Source organism: Miniopterus natalensis, chromosome 21, assembly GCF_054644295.1.
Source record: "Miniopterus natalensis isolate mMinNat1 chromosome 21, mMinNat1.hap1, whole genome shotgun sequence".
In the NCBI taxonomy this organism is placed as follows: Eukaryota; Metazoa; Chordata; class Mammalia; order Chiroptera; family Miniopteridae; genus Miniopterus; species Miniopterus natalensis.
This window is the reverse complement of record NC_142101.1, coordinates 18,465,570-18,485,396: the sequence shown is the minus strand read 5'-3', so window position 1 is coordinate 18,485,396 and position 19,827 is coordinate 18,465,570. Positions and strand designations below refer to the sequence as shown.

Below are 19,827 nucleotides of genomic sequence, written 5' to 3'. Positions count from 1 at the left end.
GGCTCCGGCGGCGGGACAGGGGCGGGGCAACGGAGCATGCGCACCGCAGGGCTTTCCCCCTCCCCTCCCCACGGTGAGCTGGGAGGGCTTAGGGAGCATGCGCACTGCTCGGCTCCCCCAAGCCGGACGGGAGGGCTTAGGGAGCATGCGCACCGCAGGGCGCCCCCTCCCACCCCTCGCGTCGGTGAGCTGGAAGGGCGTACGGAGCATGCGCACGGCAGGGCGCCCCCTCGCCGCGGTGAGCTGGAAGGGCGTACGGAGCATGCGCACGGCAGGGCGCCCCCTCGCCGCGGTGAGCTGGAAGGGCGTACGGAGCATGCGCACGGCTGGGAACGCGCACATGCGCGGTGGCCGGCGCCGGCCGGGGCAGTGGGGCGGCTGGGCGGCGGCGCGCGCGGCTGACGTGTTCGGCGGGGCCGGCGCGGCGGGCGGGGGGCTGAACCCGGAAGTGGGTCGGCGCCGGAGCGAGCGCGCCCGGGACTGGAGCTCGGCGGCCGGCAGCCAGCGGGGGAGCCCCGGGTTCCCGGTAATGGGCCCGCGGGGCGCTTGCCCGGGGGCCGCGGGGCGGGGCGGGGAGCGGGGTGGCCGCCGGCGGGCGCCGTGTCCGCCCGGGCTGGGCTCGCGGGGGCGCTGGTGCCGGCGGGGCCGTCCCTGCGGCGGACCCCGCTCGTCCCGCGCGGCGCGCCCCGGGGGTTCGTCTCCGCGGGGTGGCGCGGGGCGAGGGGCGCTCGCCCGCCCCGGGGAAGCCTGTGAACCCGAGCGCGTGTCGCGGCCGCGGAGGCCTTCTGGGCACCAGCCCGGCGCCCCCAAACCGCGGGCGCAGCCCCGGGTCCCCGCCGCGCCCTCCTCCCCGAACTCAGGCCGCGGAGGCGCGCTCGGGCGCCCCGGCCGTCCCTGGGGGGCTGTCTCCTCCACGCGGCCCGCCGCGCCCCGCTCCCCGCGCGAGTGGACGCCGTGACTGTCCACGGCTTCGCGGGGCCGCGGGCAGGGCGGGCGGGGGGCCGCGGGCCTGACGCGGGTCTCGCTCTCTTGCAGACCATGACCCCCTCGGGCGCGGCCCTGCGCACGCTGCCCCCCAGGACGGCCTAGGGGCGCGTGCTCGTGGGATTTCTTCCTTCCTCGGCCCCTCCCGTCAGACACTTATGAAGTTTCTGGCTCTGAAGTCGCTGCACTGCAATGAAGAAAAGGCGAAAGGCTGCTGCCAGTCTTGACGAGAAGATCCACCTGGGCCACCACCCTAAAGATTCCTCGGGGGGACATGTCGCAGCGGCGTGCGACCCGCTGACCTATGCCCGCCGCGCCGACCGGCCGACCCCCGACGCCCTTCGCCGTTACCAGGACCTGGCCCCGTCCCCCGACCAGCGGACGCTCCTGAGTTCTTGGCAATACAATAAGAACCTGCTCAAGTATTTAAATGACGACAGGCAGAAGCAGCCGTCTTTCTGCGACCTGCTCATCGTGGTGGAAGGGAAAGAGTTCAGCGCCCATAAAGTCGTGGTGGCCGTGGGCAGCAGTTACTTCCACGCCTGTCTGAGCAAAAACCCCAGCACGGATGTCGTCACCCTGGACCACGTCACGCACTCCGTTTTCCAGCATCTGCTCGAATTTCTGTACACGTCGGAATTCTTTGTGTACAAATACGAAATACCCCTCGTGTTAGAGGCTGCAAAATTCCTGGACATCATCGACGCCGTGAAGTTGCTCAACAACGAGAGCGTCGCCCCGTTTCAGTCCGAGCTAACAGACAAGCCGTCCCCAGAAGAAACACTAAGCGACGTCACTGGAAGGCTGTCGAATAATCATCAGTGTAAATTCTGTAGCAGACATTTTTGTTATAAGAAGTCCTTAGAGAACCATCTGGCCAAAACCCACAGGTCCCTTTTATTGGGGAAAAAACATGGGTTAAAGATGCTGGAGAGGAGCTTTTCCACAAGGAGGTCTAAAAGGAACCGCAAGTGCCCTGTGAAGTTTGACGACAGCAGCGATGAGGAGCCAGAGAGTGGCGATGGGTCGGACCCTCTGAACGAGGACAATTCCGATAAGGAGAAGTCTGATAGAAATGATTCCGAGGATGCTGGAAGTGAGTACAACGCCGAAGAGGACGAGCTAGAGGAGATGTCAGATGAGTCGTCCGACACCGAGGAGCAGAGTGACAAAGAGCAGCAGGACGTGGAGGAGGAACCTGAGGCTGGCGAGTCCGTGGGAAGCATTCACCACGGGCTGACTCCCGTGGTCATTCAGAACAGCAACAAGAAAATCCTGCAGTGTCCTAAGTGTGATAAAACCTTTGACCGAATAGGTAAGAGGAGAGGGCTTGCCTTCAGTACTTCAGGGGTTCTTTCGAAGGTGGTGATTAACAACGAAACTCGGAAAGTAAATTTTGAAAAGAATACTTACCCAAGGTGGATATTTGATTTTCAATACATAGTTTATCCTGTTAGTTTAACTCTGCTGTGATGTCAGGAATTAGTTTTAAATACTGATAATAGCCTTTATTTTCTCTTTCTTGTGTCCTGACAGTAGGTGGCAGATCGTTCGTTAGTTCATGTATCAGGTCTGAGAAACTCCAGAGTCAGGATGAATGAGGGGATCTGATTTGTATGCTACTTTAATTTCATAGATGGGTGCTATTTTTGAGTCATTATAGAAAATTGAATTAGATTATATTAGATTTAATTTAATAATTTGTATACTGTTTCCCCTCGAACTTGGTAATATGTAAGTTTGAAATAGTCACTTTTCAGTGTCTAGTACTGTTTAGAATTGGGATGGTTCAGATTAGATTAACGTATAGTTGAGAATAAAACTGTATTGAATATAATTTAATTTTGTTGGTAGAGCCTTGGGGGGTGTAGAGAAAAGAACAACATTTTTGGATAGAGCTTCCAGAGAACGTTTCATTTTTCCAATAGATTCTGCTTCTTAGACTTTGTGTTCTTAGCACATGCTTCCTGTATTCTGCCTTAATTTCACCTAATTTGACTTGAGATGAGTGAGGAGGGGGTCAATTCACAAATGATCTTATAGGCCCAGCATGTAATCTCAAACTGCTATTGAACTCTAGGCCTGCGAGATGCTTTATGAGAGGGGTTCCATGTTCAAGTTAGATTGGGACAGCCATATACCATAATTCCCAATCTGTATTACTTCTGTCAGATTCTCAGTAAAGTAACCTGTTCATTTTATTTGACCTGGCATTTCCTGAAATAATTTTATCCCAAGACACGTTTGGGTCTTACTCTTTTAATGTGCCAAGAAACTAGAGTTCTTTGCACACAATTTGGGAAAATAACTGTTCAAGATGAAGGTCCTGATATACGAAGAGAAAGGCCTTTTGCACCTTTTTAAAGGGCAAGCACAGGTAATTGTGGGAATAAATAGGTCGCGTTGCAGGCTTCTTTCCAGCCTACCTTTCTGAATGTATTTTATATCACCCTCTCTTTTACCCACCCCCCTTTTGCTTAGCCTCACTGGGGCTGTGTACTTCCCCCCCAGTATTTAGAGAGATTGCAATTGAGATTATAACATACCGGTTAAAGAAGCATGAGCTGTGGGGATGTCCCACTGCATTTTTTAATCCAGATCTTGGGCAAGTTACTTAACTTGTCTTGGCCTTTGTAGGTAGAGTGGGTGGTTATGAGGATTGAATGGGATAGTCCTTGTGAATCACTTTAAAATGTTTGAGGTGTAGAAGGTATTCAAGGAATGCTAGCTGCTCTAATTATTCATTAATCTAGTATAGTTGAGTGTCTCTGACATGCCAGTTAGGGTGAATACACTTTGATATTTTCTACTCTATTCTGTTTCTCCCCTTCACCCCCAATGCTAGTCACAGCCCAAGGAATTGATTCTGAACACTAATGGCCTTTAGTTTATAAAACCTTCTTGTTATTTGTGATGTCAGTGAAAAGTCATTCCAGGTTTTACCTTGGAACACTCAATAACACCTGTCTCCCAATAAAGTCCCGGATTAAACTTCATCCTTTGGTGACCCAAGTTTTCCAGGAAAGGTGTATTTTGAGCCGTAAGCTCAAAACAATAAGTCTTTGAGTTTTATCAAGGTAACAGATTTAGGTAAACTTTTTTTAGGTGTGGGTGTGAGTTGGTGTATTAGGTAGGCTATTAATCATGAGGTGTTTTTTTCCACTGTCAAATTTCAGTCACTCTGGTAAATGTGCTGAATTTAATTTTGATTTCTCTCTCTTTATAGGGAAATATGAGAGCCACACACGTGTTCACACAGGTGAGAAGCCCTTTGAGTGTGATATTTGTCACCAGCGCTATTCGACAAAGTCTAACCTAACTGTTCACAGAAAGAAGCACAGTAATGAAACAGACTTTCATAAGAAGGAGCACAAGTGCCCTTATTGTAATAAACTCCACGCAAGCAAGAAGACTTTAGCCAAGCATGTTAAGAGGCAAGTATGACCTTGCTTCCGTCATACGCTGGATTGCGTCTTCTAATTTAAATATGTAGAACCCTGGAAATGTGTGGAGTGCTTGTCTCCAGTGTTTTCATTGCTTAATTTGCAGACTATAAATTTATTAAAAGCAGCAAATGTTTTGGTGTTGAAATGAGCTCCTTAGTCTGTACTGTAGAAATTTAAGATTCAGCATTTGGTTATCCTGTTTCCTGTCTTTGGTTTTGGCAAGTTTGTTTTCAAAATAACATGGTTTTAGACTCTAGAAAACTTATTCCTCATGCTCAACTTTGTCTTTAGTTGATAAAAATAAAAATTTGTGAAAGACTATTTAGCATGGTTTGCATATGTAACTAAAAAATTAAGTTCACTTATTGAAATGATACTAATACATTTATTCTAAAAGTACTCACGTGTGTCTGTAAGAAAGGAATCTGTCTGAGTCTTGTAATCAGTGTCCACGGATTGTATGCAATATTGACGTGACGAATATAATCCTTTTCTGATAATCTTTTTATGTTTCTCTTCCAGATTTCATCCTGAAAATGCACAAGAATTTATTTCCATTAAGAAGACTAAGAGTGAAAGTTGGAAATGTGATGTAATAGCTTTTAATTTGTAATAGGGAACAAACTGAGCTACTTTTAGATTTCCTTCATGCAGTGACACCCCATAGTTGATGAATTGAGGCTGGTGTGAGTTAGCTTTCAGGTGATGGACCTAACAAATAGGAATCCTGGCTTTATTTTAACGGAATCACCGTGCCATGTACTCGGAGTCGTGTATGTAAACTGTGACACCACTGTTGCACGAGAATATCAAATATTAGAACGTCCCCTCCATTTCTGAGTATGTGTTGCTACCTAACAAACCACCTCAAGACCCAGAGGCCTTAAACAGTCCTTTTATTGCCTCTCACCGTTTTCTGCCTCAGTAGTCTGAATTTGGGGGCAGAATTTGCCAGGTGATTCTTCTGTTCCACTTGGTTTCAGCTGCAGTCACTCAGTTGCTTTCAGCAGGTGGGTGGTCCTATCTGGTCTGGCCTGGGGCACTTCCACAGCAGCTCACTCACTGGGCTGGCAGCTAGTTGTTGGCCAGCAAATAGGAGCTGAGCAAGGACAGTTGGCTGGAGCCCTTGAGTCGTTTCTACCCTGGTCTCTTGATGGGGCTACTTCAGCTTCCTTCTGGCCTGGTAGCAAGGACCCAGGAAGCCTCAGGCAAAGCTATAGGGCAGCCCTTTCAACAGAGTCTTCTTAACTACTCGAATTACGGGTTTTTTTCCTTGTCATGAGCTTTGTATCTTCTTGATTCAGGTTCCCTTACATTTTGTGTGCGTGTTCATTTAGATTTGCAAGAAGTCTTTCACGCGAAGGCCTCACCTGGAGGAGCACATGATCCTGCACTCTCAGGACAAGCCCTTCAAGTGCACCTATTGCGAGGAGCATTTCAGGTCACGGTTTGCCCGGCTAAAGCACCAGGAGAAGTTCCACCTGGGTAAGCAGATGGCTTTTCTGAGAGCATTGCAGCCGTTGTCGGTGGTCACAGCCTGCTGGGGGAGCCTGCCGCTGAGGGAGCCTCCTGCAGTTGCCCCACTAAGGACAGGAAGTCATGTAAATTGGGAGGGATACTGCATTTGCTGCAGTTCCTGGAGATGAGGAAATAGGTCTCTTTATTTACTGTTTTGGTGGCAGATGTCTGTGGTTCTAAACTGCATTTATTCCCCCTTGATAATTGGACAGCTTTGTGAGAGGTCAGGATACAGCAGTTTTGTGCCAGGAAAAACATTTTTCAGGGAATGCAGTATCGTATTGGATGAATTCTCTCCCTGATGCTTATGGGAACAGTGGAGATTTGTGGTATTGATGGTAGTGCAGTGAGGTACACTTATGACAGTTAATCCCAGTAATGAGTTGTCATGCCCAGTTGTTGGAGGCTTGTTCATGGGTACAAATATGTACTGTTCATATGCTTATGAAATTTGTAGCTAACATAAAGCTGGCAAGCATAATAAATACAGTAGAAAATAAAAATGTAAAAAGAAAAGTCTGCTGTAAAAAGGTTAAAATAAATTAAATTAATTAAGAATAAATACAAAGTCGTAGGCATGGGGACGATCTGACTTCTAGTCATTGGAGGAACTGTAAAATGGTCTCAAATCCAAACTCATTCTACAGATGGGCTTAAGAACAGAGGCATTTAAGGCACACTCTGAACCAATAATGTTGTTTGCCGTGACAAAAGCCAATGTAGTTTTGAACTATATTAATAAAAATGTATTGTTCAAAATTAGGAGGTAGTCGTCTCACTGATTTTAAATTGATCTGGAATATGGCATTCATTCTGGATACTGCATTCAAGATGGAAATTGACAAATATATATCCTAGAGGTGGGAACTACAATGACAGGGTCTTAACATTATTTCTTGGGAAAAACTTTTGAAGGACTTGAAATGTTTTGTCTGGGAAATAGGGAGATATTTTGTCTGAATAAAACAGCTACCTTCAGATACTTTCCGGACTAGTGTGTAGGAATACTTCGTTTTCGCGATTCTAGTATTTAATACTAGTGTCTGCGGGAGGCTGATTTTTCTCTTTTGCTTAGACATCTCTGAATTTAGGAAGTTTTTCTGTCATAGTTTTCATCTCAGCATTTCTAAGAAGCAATCATATGGAAACAGGTAGCAGGTCCCTAGGTCACCCATAGGCTCTGTTATTTCACACATACCAATTAAGTGTAACTTAGTATCCACTCCTCAAACTTTAAGTGCACACTGTTATTTCTTTTTTAGGTCCCTTTCCATGTGATATATGTGGTCGCCAGTTTAATGACACTGGGAACTTGAAGCGCCATATAGAGTGTACCCATGGAGGAAAGAGAAAGTGGACCTGCTTCATCTGTGGGAAATCAGTGCGAGAGAGGTGAGCAGTTATCCACACACCCAGAAAATCCCAGTACTGCTGTGTAGAAATTATTAAGAAATGCAATGTATAAGGATTAGAGTAACGCAAGACGCAACATGCTTGAATTATGCTTTAATTTGAAATTTAAAGGTAAAGAAAGAAATTGTATAAAGTGTTACAGAAGATGGTATAAAGTCAGGATTTATGTGTTTAGGTGGTGAATGTAATGTAGATACCATTTGGTCTCTTTCTGAACCCCCACTAGGAATACATTAAAGTTTATTCATTTATCTATTTATCTTAAAGACAGTAAGCTGCAAAGACAGAGAGAGAAAGGTGACAGGAACAACACAGGTTTATAGCTAGAAAGCCAGTGGATCCATGGTAATGACTCAGCAGATGCGAGGAAGACGAATCCCGAGGAGGCAGCGGAGAAATACCGGTTTACACCAAGACCTCACAGCAGGCACAGGAACTAACTAGGGCATCGGGTACTCCGGAACCGGGGTGAAGGTGAGGCAGAAAAAGGAGCCGTGGAGTAAAACGGCTTGAGAAGTTAGGCCATTGGACTCTCTTCCGTCCCCCACAGGGGTCATTGCTGCTGGGCACCTTCCCTCTCCCAGCTGGGGAGGTGTTGGATCGATGCCTTCCCAGTACTGAAAAGCAGTGAGCCCCCAGGCCTGACACCCGTTCAGAACACTGGGGACGCAACAGAAGCTCCCGCAAAAGCAAAGAGTGAACAAGCCAAAACCACTACAACCTTTTCGTGTTACTACTTTTAACTAAGTAGGGGTCTAGGAAGAGTTTTGTGGATGTTTCCCACAAAACTCTTGCACCTGCAGGCTCACCTGGGAGGTGCTGGTGGGCCTTGTAGAGGAGCGCCACCTACTGGAGAGAGCCGCTTCATTTCCGAGGCAGCCTTCACCTCAGTACATCATGGGATTGAAGTAAGAACAGAGGTGGTGACAGAAGCCTGCGAGGATCAGACACATGGCCTTTCCTTTCTTTTCCCCCACATAACTTTCCCAGCCCTTTACCTAGGTGGGAATCTCTGAATGTTAGGACTACTGGACAGGCTGCTGATGGGTCTGGACCAGCAGTGGTCACACAGAAGCCAGTGCAGGGTCACCAGGAACTATAACTGGTCTTTATACGGTTTCCCTTTTCCACACTGGCATCTGGAAGTCCAGGTACCTGTATGTTTTCTTTGCCTTAGGACATTCTTTTAACGAGTATTGAACACCTGTTTAAACAGATGAGTACTGATAAACTGGATTCCCTATGTATCATTGAACTCACTCTTCCAAAATCTCCTAATTCAGTAGTAAAAGTTGAGTATTTTCTATTTGTACTTCTTAAATGTTGTTTCAGCCAGATATTTAAATCACTAAGCAAGCCAGTGGCATAATGGGGGAGAGAGCAAGCGTGTTTGTGTAGGTGAGAGTATCTGTCAGCTTGAACATGTTCCTAGTAAGCTTTCTGGAAATCTGTTACGTATGTACATTGGCATGAAAAGATCTTTAAATACGTATTTTTTAACATAGAACTACTTTGAAAGAACATTTGAGGATCCACAGTGGAGAAAAGCCTCATCTCTGTAGCATCTGTGGGCAGAGTTTTCGTCATGGGAGCTCATACAGGTAAGTCAGGCTATTTTTTCCCTTTATATTAGTAAGTGAGAATTACCTCTTCCTTTTAATTCTGTTTTATCAGTGGTTTAGTTGTTAAATTAAAACATTTCTTAGCACGTATGACAAGCAAAGTTATGCAAAAAACTTTGTAGACGTCCCCCTACAGCTTTTGATATTGTTTTCATCCTGTGGTAGAAAGTATTTTTAAATATTTCCTCATCACAAATTTGCTGGATGCTTTACTGTCTGAATTGTCATCATTTAAAGATTTATTTCATTACTTTTCTTTGAATCAAAACTTATTCTAACTCTAATGTTGTAAAATTAGTGTATTTTTTCGCTCTCACTTGTCAAAGAATAGTTTGGTATGAAAATATGGCAGAAAACTCCAGGATTCTCAGTTTTTGAAGGTCTTCATTATCTGAAACTTAGATAATTATTTTTATAACTGGCTTCTTGGCCATATTTGCAGTCCCTGAAAGGTTATTTTTTTCCTGAACAAATAATAGGCGACTATGTACTGTGAGATATTTGTACAATGTTACGTTTTATTAACACTCTGAAGAATGTTAATCTTAAGGCTTTGCTGTTTACCCTTTCATGTGTTATTTCCCTCTCTAAGTTTAAACAGAATGCTGCTCCTTTACACGCAGTTCAGTCAGTTCACTGAGTTATAGCAGAACCAGTGTGTTTGGGCAACTTGAATGAGAAAGCCATTCATTTCCCTGGGACATAGATGGAGGGTTACGAGGATAAGAATCATTCCAGTTAAATAGTTTTAATAATTTAAACCTTTTATAATCTGTCCTTGGTGAACTACAAAATGAGACATGTTTTGTTTGGTTAAATATGCAGAAAAGTAGTGAAATGTAATTGTCAGAAAGCTCATTACTTACAAATACACTAAATTCTCTGTGTGTAAGTGCTGTCGGTTGCCCAGAGGGCTCCTTCAGTTACTGCTGGTCACTTGCCACCGTTGGTGTTGTCCCTCCTGCCCTTACCCTCTTGTCTAATGCCTTTTGTGGTCACTCCTGCTTTTTCTGTTCTGAGACTTCACCGGCCAGATAGATGTGAATCTAGACGTTTGGCAGGTCCAGTGAAGCAGGTCCGGAGGGAGCGTCCTCCAGGGTAGTGTAGCCTGTGCAGAGGCCGCGTGCGTGATTTCTGAAGCGGTGGCAGAGCCGGAAGCCTGGAGTCGGGCAGTAGGAGTGGCAAGGGCTCGGAGTCGTAGAGAGGGAGCCAGTAACGATGAGGCTGCGGAGCAGACAGCCCGTTTCCACTGTGTGGAGTTAACCAGGTTTCTCCCTCTGTTTCACCGTGTTCAGTGGTCTTCAACTCTGTTTCTTTATAGGCTCCACTTACGAGTGCATCATGACGACAAAAGATACGAATGCGATGAATGTGGGAAAACATTTATTCGTCACGACCACCTTACAAAGCACAAAAAAATACATTCAGGTAGGGTGTGCTTGGTAAGGATGTTTCCAAAACCCTTTTTTAAAAGGATATACTATATTGTGTTTCTGTTGCCTACTATTCTAATAATTTGGTATGTGTTGGCCACTCCTTTGTGATGCTGGTCCTAACTACCTTTTTTTAAAAAGCGTCATAATTTTATGACCTGTTTTTTCTTCACTGTAATTTTAATCGTTTGGTTGCTTTTTATGACTACAAACTATATTTTAAAATTGTTTTAATCAGATGCTCCACATTTGCAGTGTGCATATTATGCAGGTGTATGCAGCAGTTGCTGTTGACAGCTCTCTAAGGGAGACGCCAAGATAATATCATTTTGATTGTAGTTGAAAGAAGTCAGCAAAACTTAGACTGAAGAGAGATGATTGTAACTGAGTAATACAATTCACGTCACAGTGAATTTTTGAATCCCCATCTTTGGAAAGAGTACCTTTTCCTGCCGATCAGTTTCAGATCTTTATACTGTGTCTATAATTTTCATATCCTGGGGATTTCTTTCATATTTTCCTCTCAGATTGATGTTCAGGAAGTGTTAAATGAGCCATCTCTGTGAGAACAGTGTAAGAAAGAGCCACCTCTGTGAGCACAGTAGGACAGGTGATTAATATCATTACTGGAAACACAACTAAGTATCAGGAATACAGCAGGTAGTTGTCATGTTCTGAAATGATCCCAGCAAGGCCCGTTGAGTAGTTGTTACCATTTTAAAGAGATGTTAAAGATCTTAGGACGATCCCACTGGAATCCTACATTTTCATTTTTAGGTGGAGAATTCTGAATTTCTAACTCTAGAGCCACGTGGTTTAGTTGCATGCTGGTATTAGGTTGAGAAAGTGATTATTAAGGCCACGCCTTTGTCCCTGAATGTGAGAAGAGAGATATCAGACTTACCTAGAATTTCCCTTTGTATTTGTATTTTGGCTCATGGTAAATGTAAGAAATTCCCACAGATGAAAAGTCTTTGAAAGTAAAGTACGAAGATCTGAAAATGTTCAGGTCCTTTTTCTAAACAGTCAGAGGGCCTCGTCTGAATCAGTGTATGTTCATTTAAGATGTCTGATATCCAGACTTACATGTTCTCCCTGCAAAACCCTGAGTTTTGAAGTAATTTCATTTGTCTTGCTCTGTTACTGTGAAAGGTAAGGTTTGACGTCTGCTGAGGTGGGGAACAGGATTCACGGACTCCTCCAGACAGCCCGGGATAGGGGTTCCCTTCCTGGCATATTTCTCCCCGAAACCGTCCTGTTAGATCATTTTTTTGGGGGAAAACCTGAAATGCATATTATAACAACAGTGTTTGGGTGACTCTCCAAGGGGAGAAGGCGCATCAGTGTGAAGAGTGCGGGAAGTGCTTTGGCCGCAGGGATCACCTCACCGTGCATTACAGGAGCGTGCACCTTGGGGAGAAAGTGTGGCAGAAGTAAGTGAAAAAGCGAGCTGCTCGTCGCGACTGTGTAGGATGAGTCTGGGTTGGAGGGACGTTCAGCAGGTCTCGTACTTTGTTTTATTTAGCTGGGGACAGGCTGGTTAACCAGCTCTCGCTCTCTCAGACCTAAAGGAATTGAGCAGAGGGAATCCTCACCCTTGTTTTCAGTTGTTCAAAGGCGGGGAGGTGGTAGACATCGAACTTAATGAGTAATATAAAATCTTTGCATTCTTTGGGGAATCGTTTGGTCGCTGTGGCTCTTTGCGTATATAAATATACTGCCTGTGTATTGTGCCCTGTGTGTTATACTTAATGAGTCAGCAGTTACTGGGAAGTGTTTGTAGTCACAATATGAGGGCAGTAGTGGCCAGGCAGAATCCGAAACAAGGTGCATGAAGTTTTCACCCCTGCTCTGTCCACTCTTGGTCTGTCTCGTGCTTGAATAGGTGCGTTACCTGTACGTAACATCGTCATATCATGCATTTGTCATTTGCAAAATATAGGCTCACTGAGTTACGCAGATCTTCCAGTGTTAGCCTGTTTCACAGGACAGGATCAGCTGTCACATTTGCTGACATCGCCTTCAGCGCCTCAGAATGGGGTGCAGGGACACTGTCGAGATCACAGGCAGATGCGAGTTTTCCAAATTCTTGTATTAGCTTGAAAGCTCAAGTTTTATCAGTAACAAATATTGTCAGTTTCTTTCCCTTGAAGTGACAGGCTGGCTTCACTGCATTTTTGAGAAAATACCTGCCAAATACCAAGTTTCCACCTATAGGTTGTCTTAGTCTTTCAATTAAATGGTATTTATCCGTGAAGAAAGTGACGGCTTCAGCTCCCAGTGCAGCCTCAGGAGCTTTCCTTTGACCATTGTGCTTGGACTTGTGGTGTGTTAGTTACTGAAGTTGCACTGAAAAGGTCAACTCTTCATGTCTCCTTAGGTACAAAGCCACCTTTCATCAGTGTGACGTCTGTAAGAAAATTTTTAAAGGCAAATCAAGTCTTGAAATGCATTTTCGGACACATTCAGGTAAAAATTATTCAAGAGTAAAATATGGGCATTTAAACGTTCTTGTTCTTGGTTAAATTGTTTGTTTTTCCCCCCCATTAATACTTTCACTCATTATATTAAAGTTGAGGTCATCAGTGAGCAGTACTCTAATGTACAGGTGTCAGCACTTTGAATTCATTCTGTACAATTTGGGAAAACGTTTTTCATTGGGAATTTATTCAGCTCTTAGGTCTCATGTTCCTCTTTTTGCGTGTTTAAGGTTCCTGTATATCTATGTAACTAAAGACATTTATTCCCTTCTCTCTGAAAGAGCAGTTTAAATACGGCCTCACTGGCTTGCTGCGTACAGCCAGTGTCTTACCGAGCGAGTGCGTTTCATTCTGTTCAAACAGGTGAAAAACCGTACAAGTGTCAGATCTGCAACCAGTCTTTCAGAATTAAGAAAACCTTGACCAAGCACCTGGTCATTCACTCTGACGCCCGGCCTTTCAACTGCCAGCACTGCAACGCAACGTTCAAGCGGAAAGACAAGCTCAAGTACCACACTGACCACGTGCACGGCATCAAGTCCCCCGATGACCCGCTGAGCGCCTCCGAGGAGAAGCTCGGCACCTTGCCCGTGGAGTACGCGCCGGATGACAAGATCTTTCAGGCAGAAACAAAACAATACATGGACCAGCCCAAAGTGTATCAGCCGGAAGCCAAGGCCATGTTGCAGAGCGTGTCTGCCGAAGTGTGTGTCCCCGTAACGCTGGTCCCCGTTCAGATGCCCGACACCCCAAACGAGCTAGGGCGCCACAGCACCCCCCTGCCTCCACCTTCGCATGACATCCTGTCACCACAGCCCCAGTCAACAGATTACCCACGAGCAGCCGACCTGGCTTTTCTGGAGAAATATACCCTGACTCCTCAGCCTGCAAATATAGTTCATCCCGTTCGACCGGAGCAGATGCTGGATCCCAGGGAACAGTCTTACCTTGGGACGTTACTGGGCCTCGATAACACCACTGCCGTGCAAAACATCTCCAACCCTGAGCATCACTCGTGATGAAGTCGAAACATTCCACAGGCTCTGCCTGCGGCCGTGTGCTGGTGGCCTCGCAACGGTGGCTTTCGCGTTAGTACGACTGTGGTTTTTCATTTCTCCACTTTCCCAAGTGCTCAGAACCATCTCAGATCAGGAAAACTAGTCTCTCTGTTTACTGAACATCTGAATGTCTGGATACATTTTGCAGTATAATATTTGAAGTGAACATTTTTTGTGATTTTAAAAGATTATTTACTGTTAATTTTAGTGGTATCTCAAACTTTTCAAAATTAGCTGTTGACATTAGGGTGTTTTTGGAATTTTACTTGTCTTTAGCTTCATTCCTCTTTCCTCCCTTTCATCTTCCAAACAAGCGCGAGGACCACGTCACCTCTGAGGGAGACTTTATGGGAGTTTACTTGCAATTAGAACTGTTCCTTACCCTAAGATTCACTATTTCCTCCAGATTCTTAAAAACCGATATTAGGGATTTGACTTTAAAAGGAAGCCTTGGATACTTTTGTGTTGTTTCTTAGTCTGGCCACAATTTCAGGTGATCATTTTCCTTTGGTCTTTCGGTAAACTCAGAGCCAGAAAGCTAACTAGTGTCAGAGTAGTTTGTTCAGTGAAATGTTGAATTGAAATAATTGTCCATATTACTGGTTTTTAACCTATGCTTCAATTATTATGAGCAAGAAAGGCAAATATAGATCTAGGCATTAAATTATACAATTGATGATGTGTTGAAAGCAAAATAGGACAGTATCGCTCAAGGCAAGTTCACCCTTCGTATTTGCTGTTTATTTCCCATTAACACTATATCACAGCATATATCTTCATCTCACTAATTAATGGAAGTTAGTTAACAGGTTAATTTTGGTCTTGTTGACCTTGGCTAACTGAAACTCTAGGAAACAGAACCGAGATATTCCCTACATAATTGTTAGAAAAGGTGCCAAATTACACACTTTGTGTCTAACTAAACTCAGTGTTCTTTACCTTAATTAAAGGGAGCTACAGTGTGTGTACAACTAATCCAGATTTATTTTTGCTTTTCACATAAGCCTAAAGCCTAATTAGCCTTGATTTTTATTTTTGTATGAGACAGAAGTGGAGCACTTGGTGAAAGGAAATGGCAGTTACAGCAAAATCTCACTGGTTAAAAGTAATGGAGGGAAAAATCAGTGAAATGCTAGGTAATTATAAAATACCTTTAGAGATGTGCACTTTCCATATATCTTCAAGTCAGTTTGAGCTTCGACTAGGATCCTGTTTCCTAGTAGCACTGCTTGGGGGCTAGAGTAGGCAGGGTGGAATCTCCTTAGCATGTCGTTTGTATGTAAACTACTGGAAAATAGCAATTTTAAGAGTTTTCTATTTCCGTTTTGTTTACACTCCTAATTGCTTTAAGCACTTTTTTTGTGTAAACTGTAATGTCTGGCCCAGCCCTTGTGAAAAAAAAAAATCACAAATAAAATGAAGTTTTAATGAATAAAATTTAGCCACTTACTGGGGAAGCGTGTTTGCTGAAGCACTTAAGGAAAGAAGGTTCTTACAGGAATGCTCGCCATGCTGGTGGAGATAGAAGAAAAGGGTTCAGAACGGAGGCACTTACCCTGAGTAGCTCTTGTAAATAGTCAAAGCAACCTCAGTTTTGCCTCTTTACTAAGGTTCGGTTATACATACCCTAGGACCAGTAGATGTACTTACTGTATTAATGCTTCTTTTTTAAACATTCTTTTGTGTGGACATGTTACTCTATCTGGGTACTTCCGTGACTGAACTTGGCTGAATGAGGCACTGCTAGTCTGCTAGTCTTTCAAATTGACTTTTAAAAATATCCTTATGATTTTTATCCAAAGGACAAGACTTGTAACTAACAAACTTACTACTATGTAAGGAAATCGTACCTAACAATGTAGTGCCTCGCGTGTGAGCAGCGTAGGAGACTTTGGGCTTGCAGAGAGGCAGGTGGCATATGCGCGTGTGTATGGCGGATTCTAAGTTTGGAAGCAGAAGAAAAGGGGGTTGCATTTTCACATTGAAAAGAGTACTTTGTTTTTTTTTTTGAAGGTACTGACTTTAGGGTTCTTTTAATAATAATGTCCTAAATGCTTTAAGTATATGATTCGATTGTAGGAACTGGTTTACAGTAGACAGCCTTTCTGGAATGCATCTCTTCTGTAAAGTGAAATATAAATCTATTTAGTTACTGTAGGTAACTTAAACTTGAATAGTGGTTTATAAAAGGCTTTCCTAGCTATCTCATTTAAACCTCACAACCAGCTCTGAGAGAGTGGAAGTGCTGGGTTCCCACTTTAGAGAGGAAGAGACCAAGATGAAGGACTCAGTTAAGCTCACACCATTAATAAGAGGCAGGTACCAGTTTCCAGGGAAAGAGATGGAGCATCAGTAGTGCTGCCCAGGTGCCAGGCGCCGCATCGTCTCATGTCATCTTCAGCAGGCTGGGAGGTGCGAGGATACTTCTCATGAAGAGATGTCTCAGCAGGAACACAAACAAAAATCTGCCGCCTCTAATTTCCAAATTAGATAAGAAACATTAAATTGTGAAAACCTCATGGATTTGGGCAAACTGAATGTATATAAGTTTTTGAAGTTGGCACAAAAAATATGAAATGAGGCCTACTCTTTCCAGTTAACCTTTTGTTACCATTCTGGAGTTTTTTGGAAAAATGTTGGATTAACTCTAAAATTACTTCTGTACCTGTACTTAACTTTTGAATCTTACAACTAAGTTTAGCCTCATTGAGAATTTTTTATTTTATGAGCATAATTTATTGTTTTAAATTAATGTTTTAGCTGATAGCAGTTAGCACTTAATATGTAAGTTGAATAATTTATTAAGTGTAGAAATTTGTTAACCTAATCTGTTTTTACTTAAATGCACCAAAGATTTTAGTAGGTATTCAAATAGTTCAAAAGAATTTAAATTCTTTGTTGTTTGAATAAATATTTGTCCAAAGAAGCACAGTTGAAGTCCTAGGCTTATGGATTTAAAAAAATTGTTAGTTTGAATACTAAGATTAAGTGTTTGTGTTTATATGTATAAAAATAAGAACAGAAGAAAGTACTCTGGGAGTAGTCATACTGACGAATCACAAGTAAGGATGCTCAGTTTTCCTCAGTTTAATTAACGGAACGTTATCTTTTAAGTGGACACTATTAAGTACAAAATACTAAGCCTATTTTTTACACTACACGATTAAAATCATTTGCCTTAGTATTTTTTTTTTTAAGACAAGTTGAAGTTATTTTTGTATGAAACACCCCACCTATGTTTTGCAGCCTTAAATACTGTTTAAGGTTAGGGTTTGTTGCTCATCCAGCAAGATTTAACCAACTCCGAAGGTAGTGATCTCTGCATCCTTTCAAGTAATTTAGTCATTTATTGTCAGGAGCAGAGGAGTAGCAAAAATAGGGTTTAAACTGGTGCTTTAATAAGTGACTCCTTTTCAGTGATGTTAGGTCATGAAATAGGTACACTAATAATTTTCCACCAACCTTTAAAGGGTCAACACATCTTAGCGGAGTGACTGACTGTAAACTGTTAGTTAAGGGCTGATAAGTTATTAAATATCATGCATTGTTTTTCATTCTATAACTGCAAACAAATTAAAAACACAGATAAACTGGTACGTTTCTGAGTCTGAGTTTTCTTCCTTCTGGGTCATTCTGCCATACCCTTGGCAACAAGTCAGATTGGGAGCACTGGCTCTTTGACTGTCTTTCTGGATCGAATGCTCTGTGCCTTTTCACTGTGTTATAGTTGCTTTGAGCTGATTTGCTGACTAGATTGTGCTGGGTAATAAACGATTCTGATCTTGTTGTTATGGGTCTTATGTTTGTGTTGCCTGCCGGTCAGGCAGCACTTTAAAAATTTTTTTTTTAGGTTGCTTTATGTTTATATAGGGAAATGGGCACTAAGTACTTGTGTGACTATTTGTTTTTTGTTTTCGATGTCTGTCTTGGCCTTTCGAGGCACTGTAACGCCACTCTCGGGCCTGTCTCTAGACGCTTCCTATAGGAGTCTGACAAATAAAGTAAAATGAGTTGTGTGTCTGCCTCTGTGTGTCGTCCTCACCTCGGCTTTTTGACAACAGTCGGTTACCGTGACCGCACAGCTCTACTCTGAATGGCTTCCGATATCAGGAGGTCAGCATCCCACCAACGTAAAGCTTGAGTTTATCAACTCAGGAAAAGTGAGGACTTTTAAAGTTGTGTTTGGATTACTTGAAGATTCAGTGCCAAATTTAAAATGATGGGAGTGTGTGAGAAACAAGCAGCATCCCTAAAACTTTCAACAGGATGATGGTGAATGTTACTTGCTATTCGAGTGAGTGGTGGGTAGTGTGCAAATAATTTTCTAACCCGTTCTTAGGAACTATAGACAATTCTTCCTTAGATCTCCACTTGCTTTTGTACATTCATCTCTCAATCTAGTCTGCAGTGGTTTTTAGGGTGATCGCCCTCTTATTTCCTCCAAAATTATGTCTACTTAATGATCCTTTTACCCTGGAATATTAGCATGCTTTCTGCACTTCCTCCCTGGAAGTAGCACTGATAACAAAATTAATAGGAGAGAATTTGGTAGAACGCCTACATTTTGTTTACTCCTCATGTATGGACTTGCTGTGTATTGATGGATCTTAAGTCTGTGACTATTGGAAAATCCCTGAAGGATTTTAATTTAGCCTCTGCAGCCATTATACCAACAGGAATTAAGATTATATTCACAGGCTAGAGGTTATACCAAGACGGACATACCTCTTTTTTTTCAAGTTCTTAGGTAAAGAAGTGTTTTCGGCGCTTGCGTTACTGTTGGAAATTCTCAAGCACTTGAATGAAGAGCATGTACACTTCTCACGGTTCTCTCGCCTGTTGCTTGGTATCCCTGCTTGCGTTAGTGTTGGACAGCATACTGGTGTAATTTACAGGACTTCTATTCTTCCCACAGTCGGACTTTTTTATGCCTATAGATAAAACTATTACAGTTGATCAGTTTTGCTGCCAAAAAATGAATCCAGAGGTGGCCGTTGAGCTGCTCCACACGTAAATGTTTTGATTAATGGGACTTAACGATGTACGTTAAAGTGAAAATGCTTTGAACCTAGTTTTCAGCCTAAAATCCTAAGTTTTACTTTGAATCATTAAGGACACGTTTCAAAGCAGTTACAGGGAAGAATCTAAAATAATCAAAATCCGTTATTTTGTCAACTGTGTATAATGTTAATCTTGTGAGTTTTCTAGATACTTCAGCTGTCTGTGTTTCTTAAGTACATATGTCTCTATAGAAAAATTCGGTCCTCTGTGTAGACTAGGAAGTGCATTGTATACTGAACTAGTTCTCTGTGTTATTTTGATATTTAAAATAAATGTAAAAGTCCTTTGGCCCTCCTAAAGCTTTATCCAGGTCTTATTGCAGTTTCTCAGCGTGGGCATGCAGTGCTCTGCAAAGACGGCGAACGGATGGAAAACCAAGCATTCTGGGGCCCACTTATATGCATGTCATTTCTCTCAAGTTAGATATTATTTTGCGATATTTAATGTATTAAATGTATTCACCATTACATGATTTAGTGGTTTTCGAGAGGCTTCTCAGCCTAAGTTTAAGTACTAATAGCGACTAGTCAACAAAGTGAACCACAGTGGCCGGCTGCAGCTGACCGTTCAGAGGCTGAAGCTCACCAGGGCCTCTATCTGCAGTGCTCACCCCGAGTCACAGTCACAGGGTGAAAGAACAGGCATTGTCCTTGAAAACAATTCATACTAACTTACTTTGCTTAAAAAAACAACTATGTAGTAGTGTCCTCACTGTGCATCAATCTTAACGGACTCAACAAACAAAACACCCCTGTAACGATTTTGTTTCAATATTGTCAAGGCAGCAGGGCTGCGCCGCGGGCCCCAGCGGG

General features: G+C 43.4%; 1 protein-coding gene and 1 long non-coding RNA gene across 2 annotated transcripts; one reads left to right on the top strand and one right to left on the bottom strand.

Annotated features, from left to right (window-relative positions):
* Positions 1–460: 460 nt before the first annotated feature.
* Positions 461–17,970, top strand: ZBTB41 (zinc finger and BTB domain containing 41). The gene is made up of 11 exons (XM_087828953.1): positions 461–526; positions 1,036–2,299; positions 4,211–4,418; positions 4,953–5,022; positions 5,768–5,915; positions 7,211–7,340; positions 8,867–8,962; positions 10,305–10,411; positions 11,744–11,849; positions 12,797–12,885; positions 13,260–17,970. Exons 2-11 carry the CDS (start codon positions 1,177–1,179, stop codon positions 13,913–13,915), a joined length of 2,733 nt encoding a protein of 910 aa, XP_087685079.1. The 5' UTR covers positions 461–526; positions 1,036–1,176; the 3' UTR covers positions 13,916–17,970.
* On the bottom strand, positions 14,016–19,780 carry LOC148090758 (uncharacterized). The gene is made up of 3 exons (XR_015716304.1): positions 18,680–19,780; positions 16,278–16,428; positions 14,016–15,466 (listed from the first exon to the last, which is right to left on the bottom strand). It is a non-coding gene; the product is annotated as an uncharacterized LOC148090758 (long non-coding RNA).
* Between the last annotated feature and the right edge of the window lie 47 nt (positions 19,781–19,827).

Bases quoted from the DNA above. Each gene is read 5' to 3' on its own strand.
- ZBTB41 (XM_087828953.1), top strand. From the start codon at position 1,177: ATGAAGAAAAGGCGAAAGGCTGCTGCCAGTCTTGACGAGAAGATCCAC. The intron at 7,341-8,866 runs GTGAGCAGTTAT...TTTTTAACATAG, and splicing joins GGGAAATCAGTGCGAGAGAG to AACTACTTTGAAAGAACATT. The intron at 11,850-12,796 runs GTAAGTGAAAAA...ATGTCTCCTTAG, and splicing joins GGGGAGAAAGTGTGGCAGAA to GTACAAAGCCACCTTTCATC.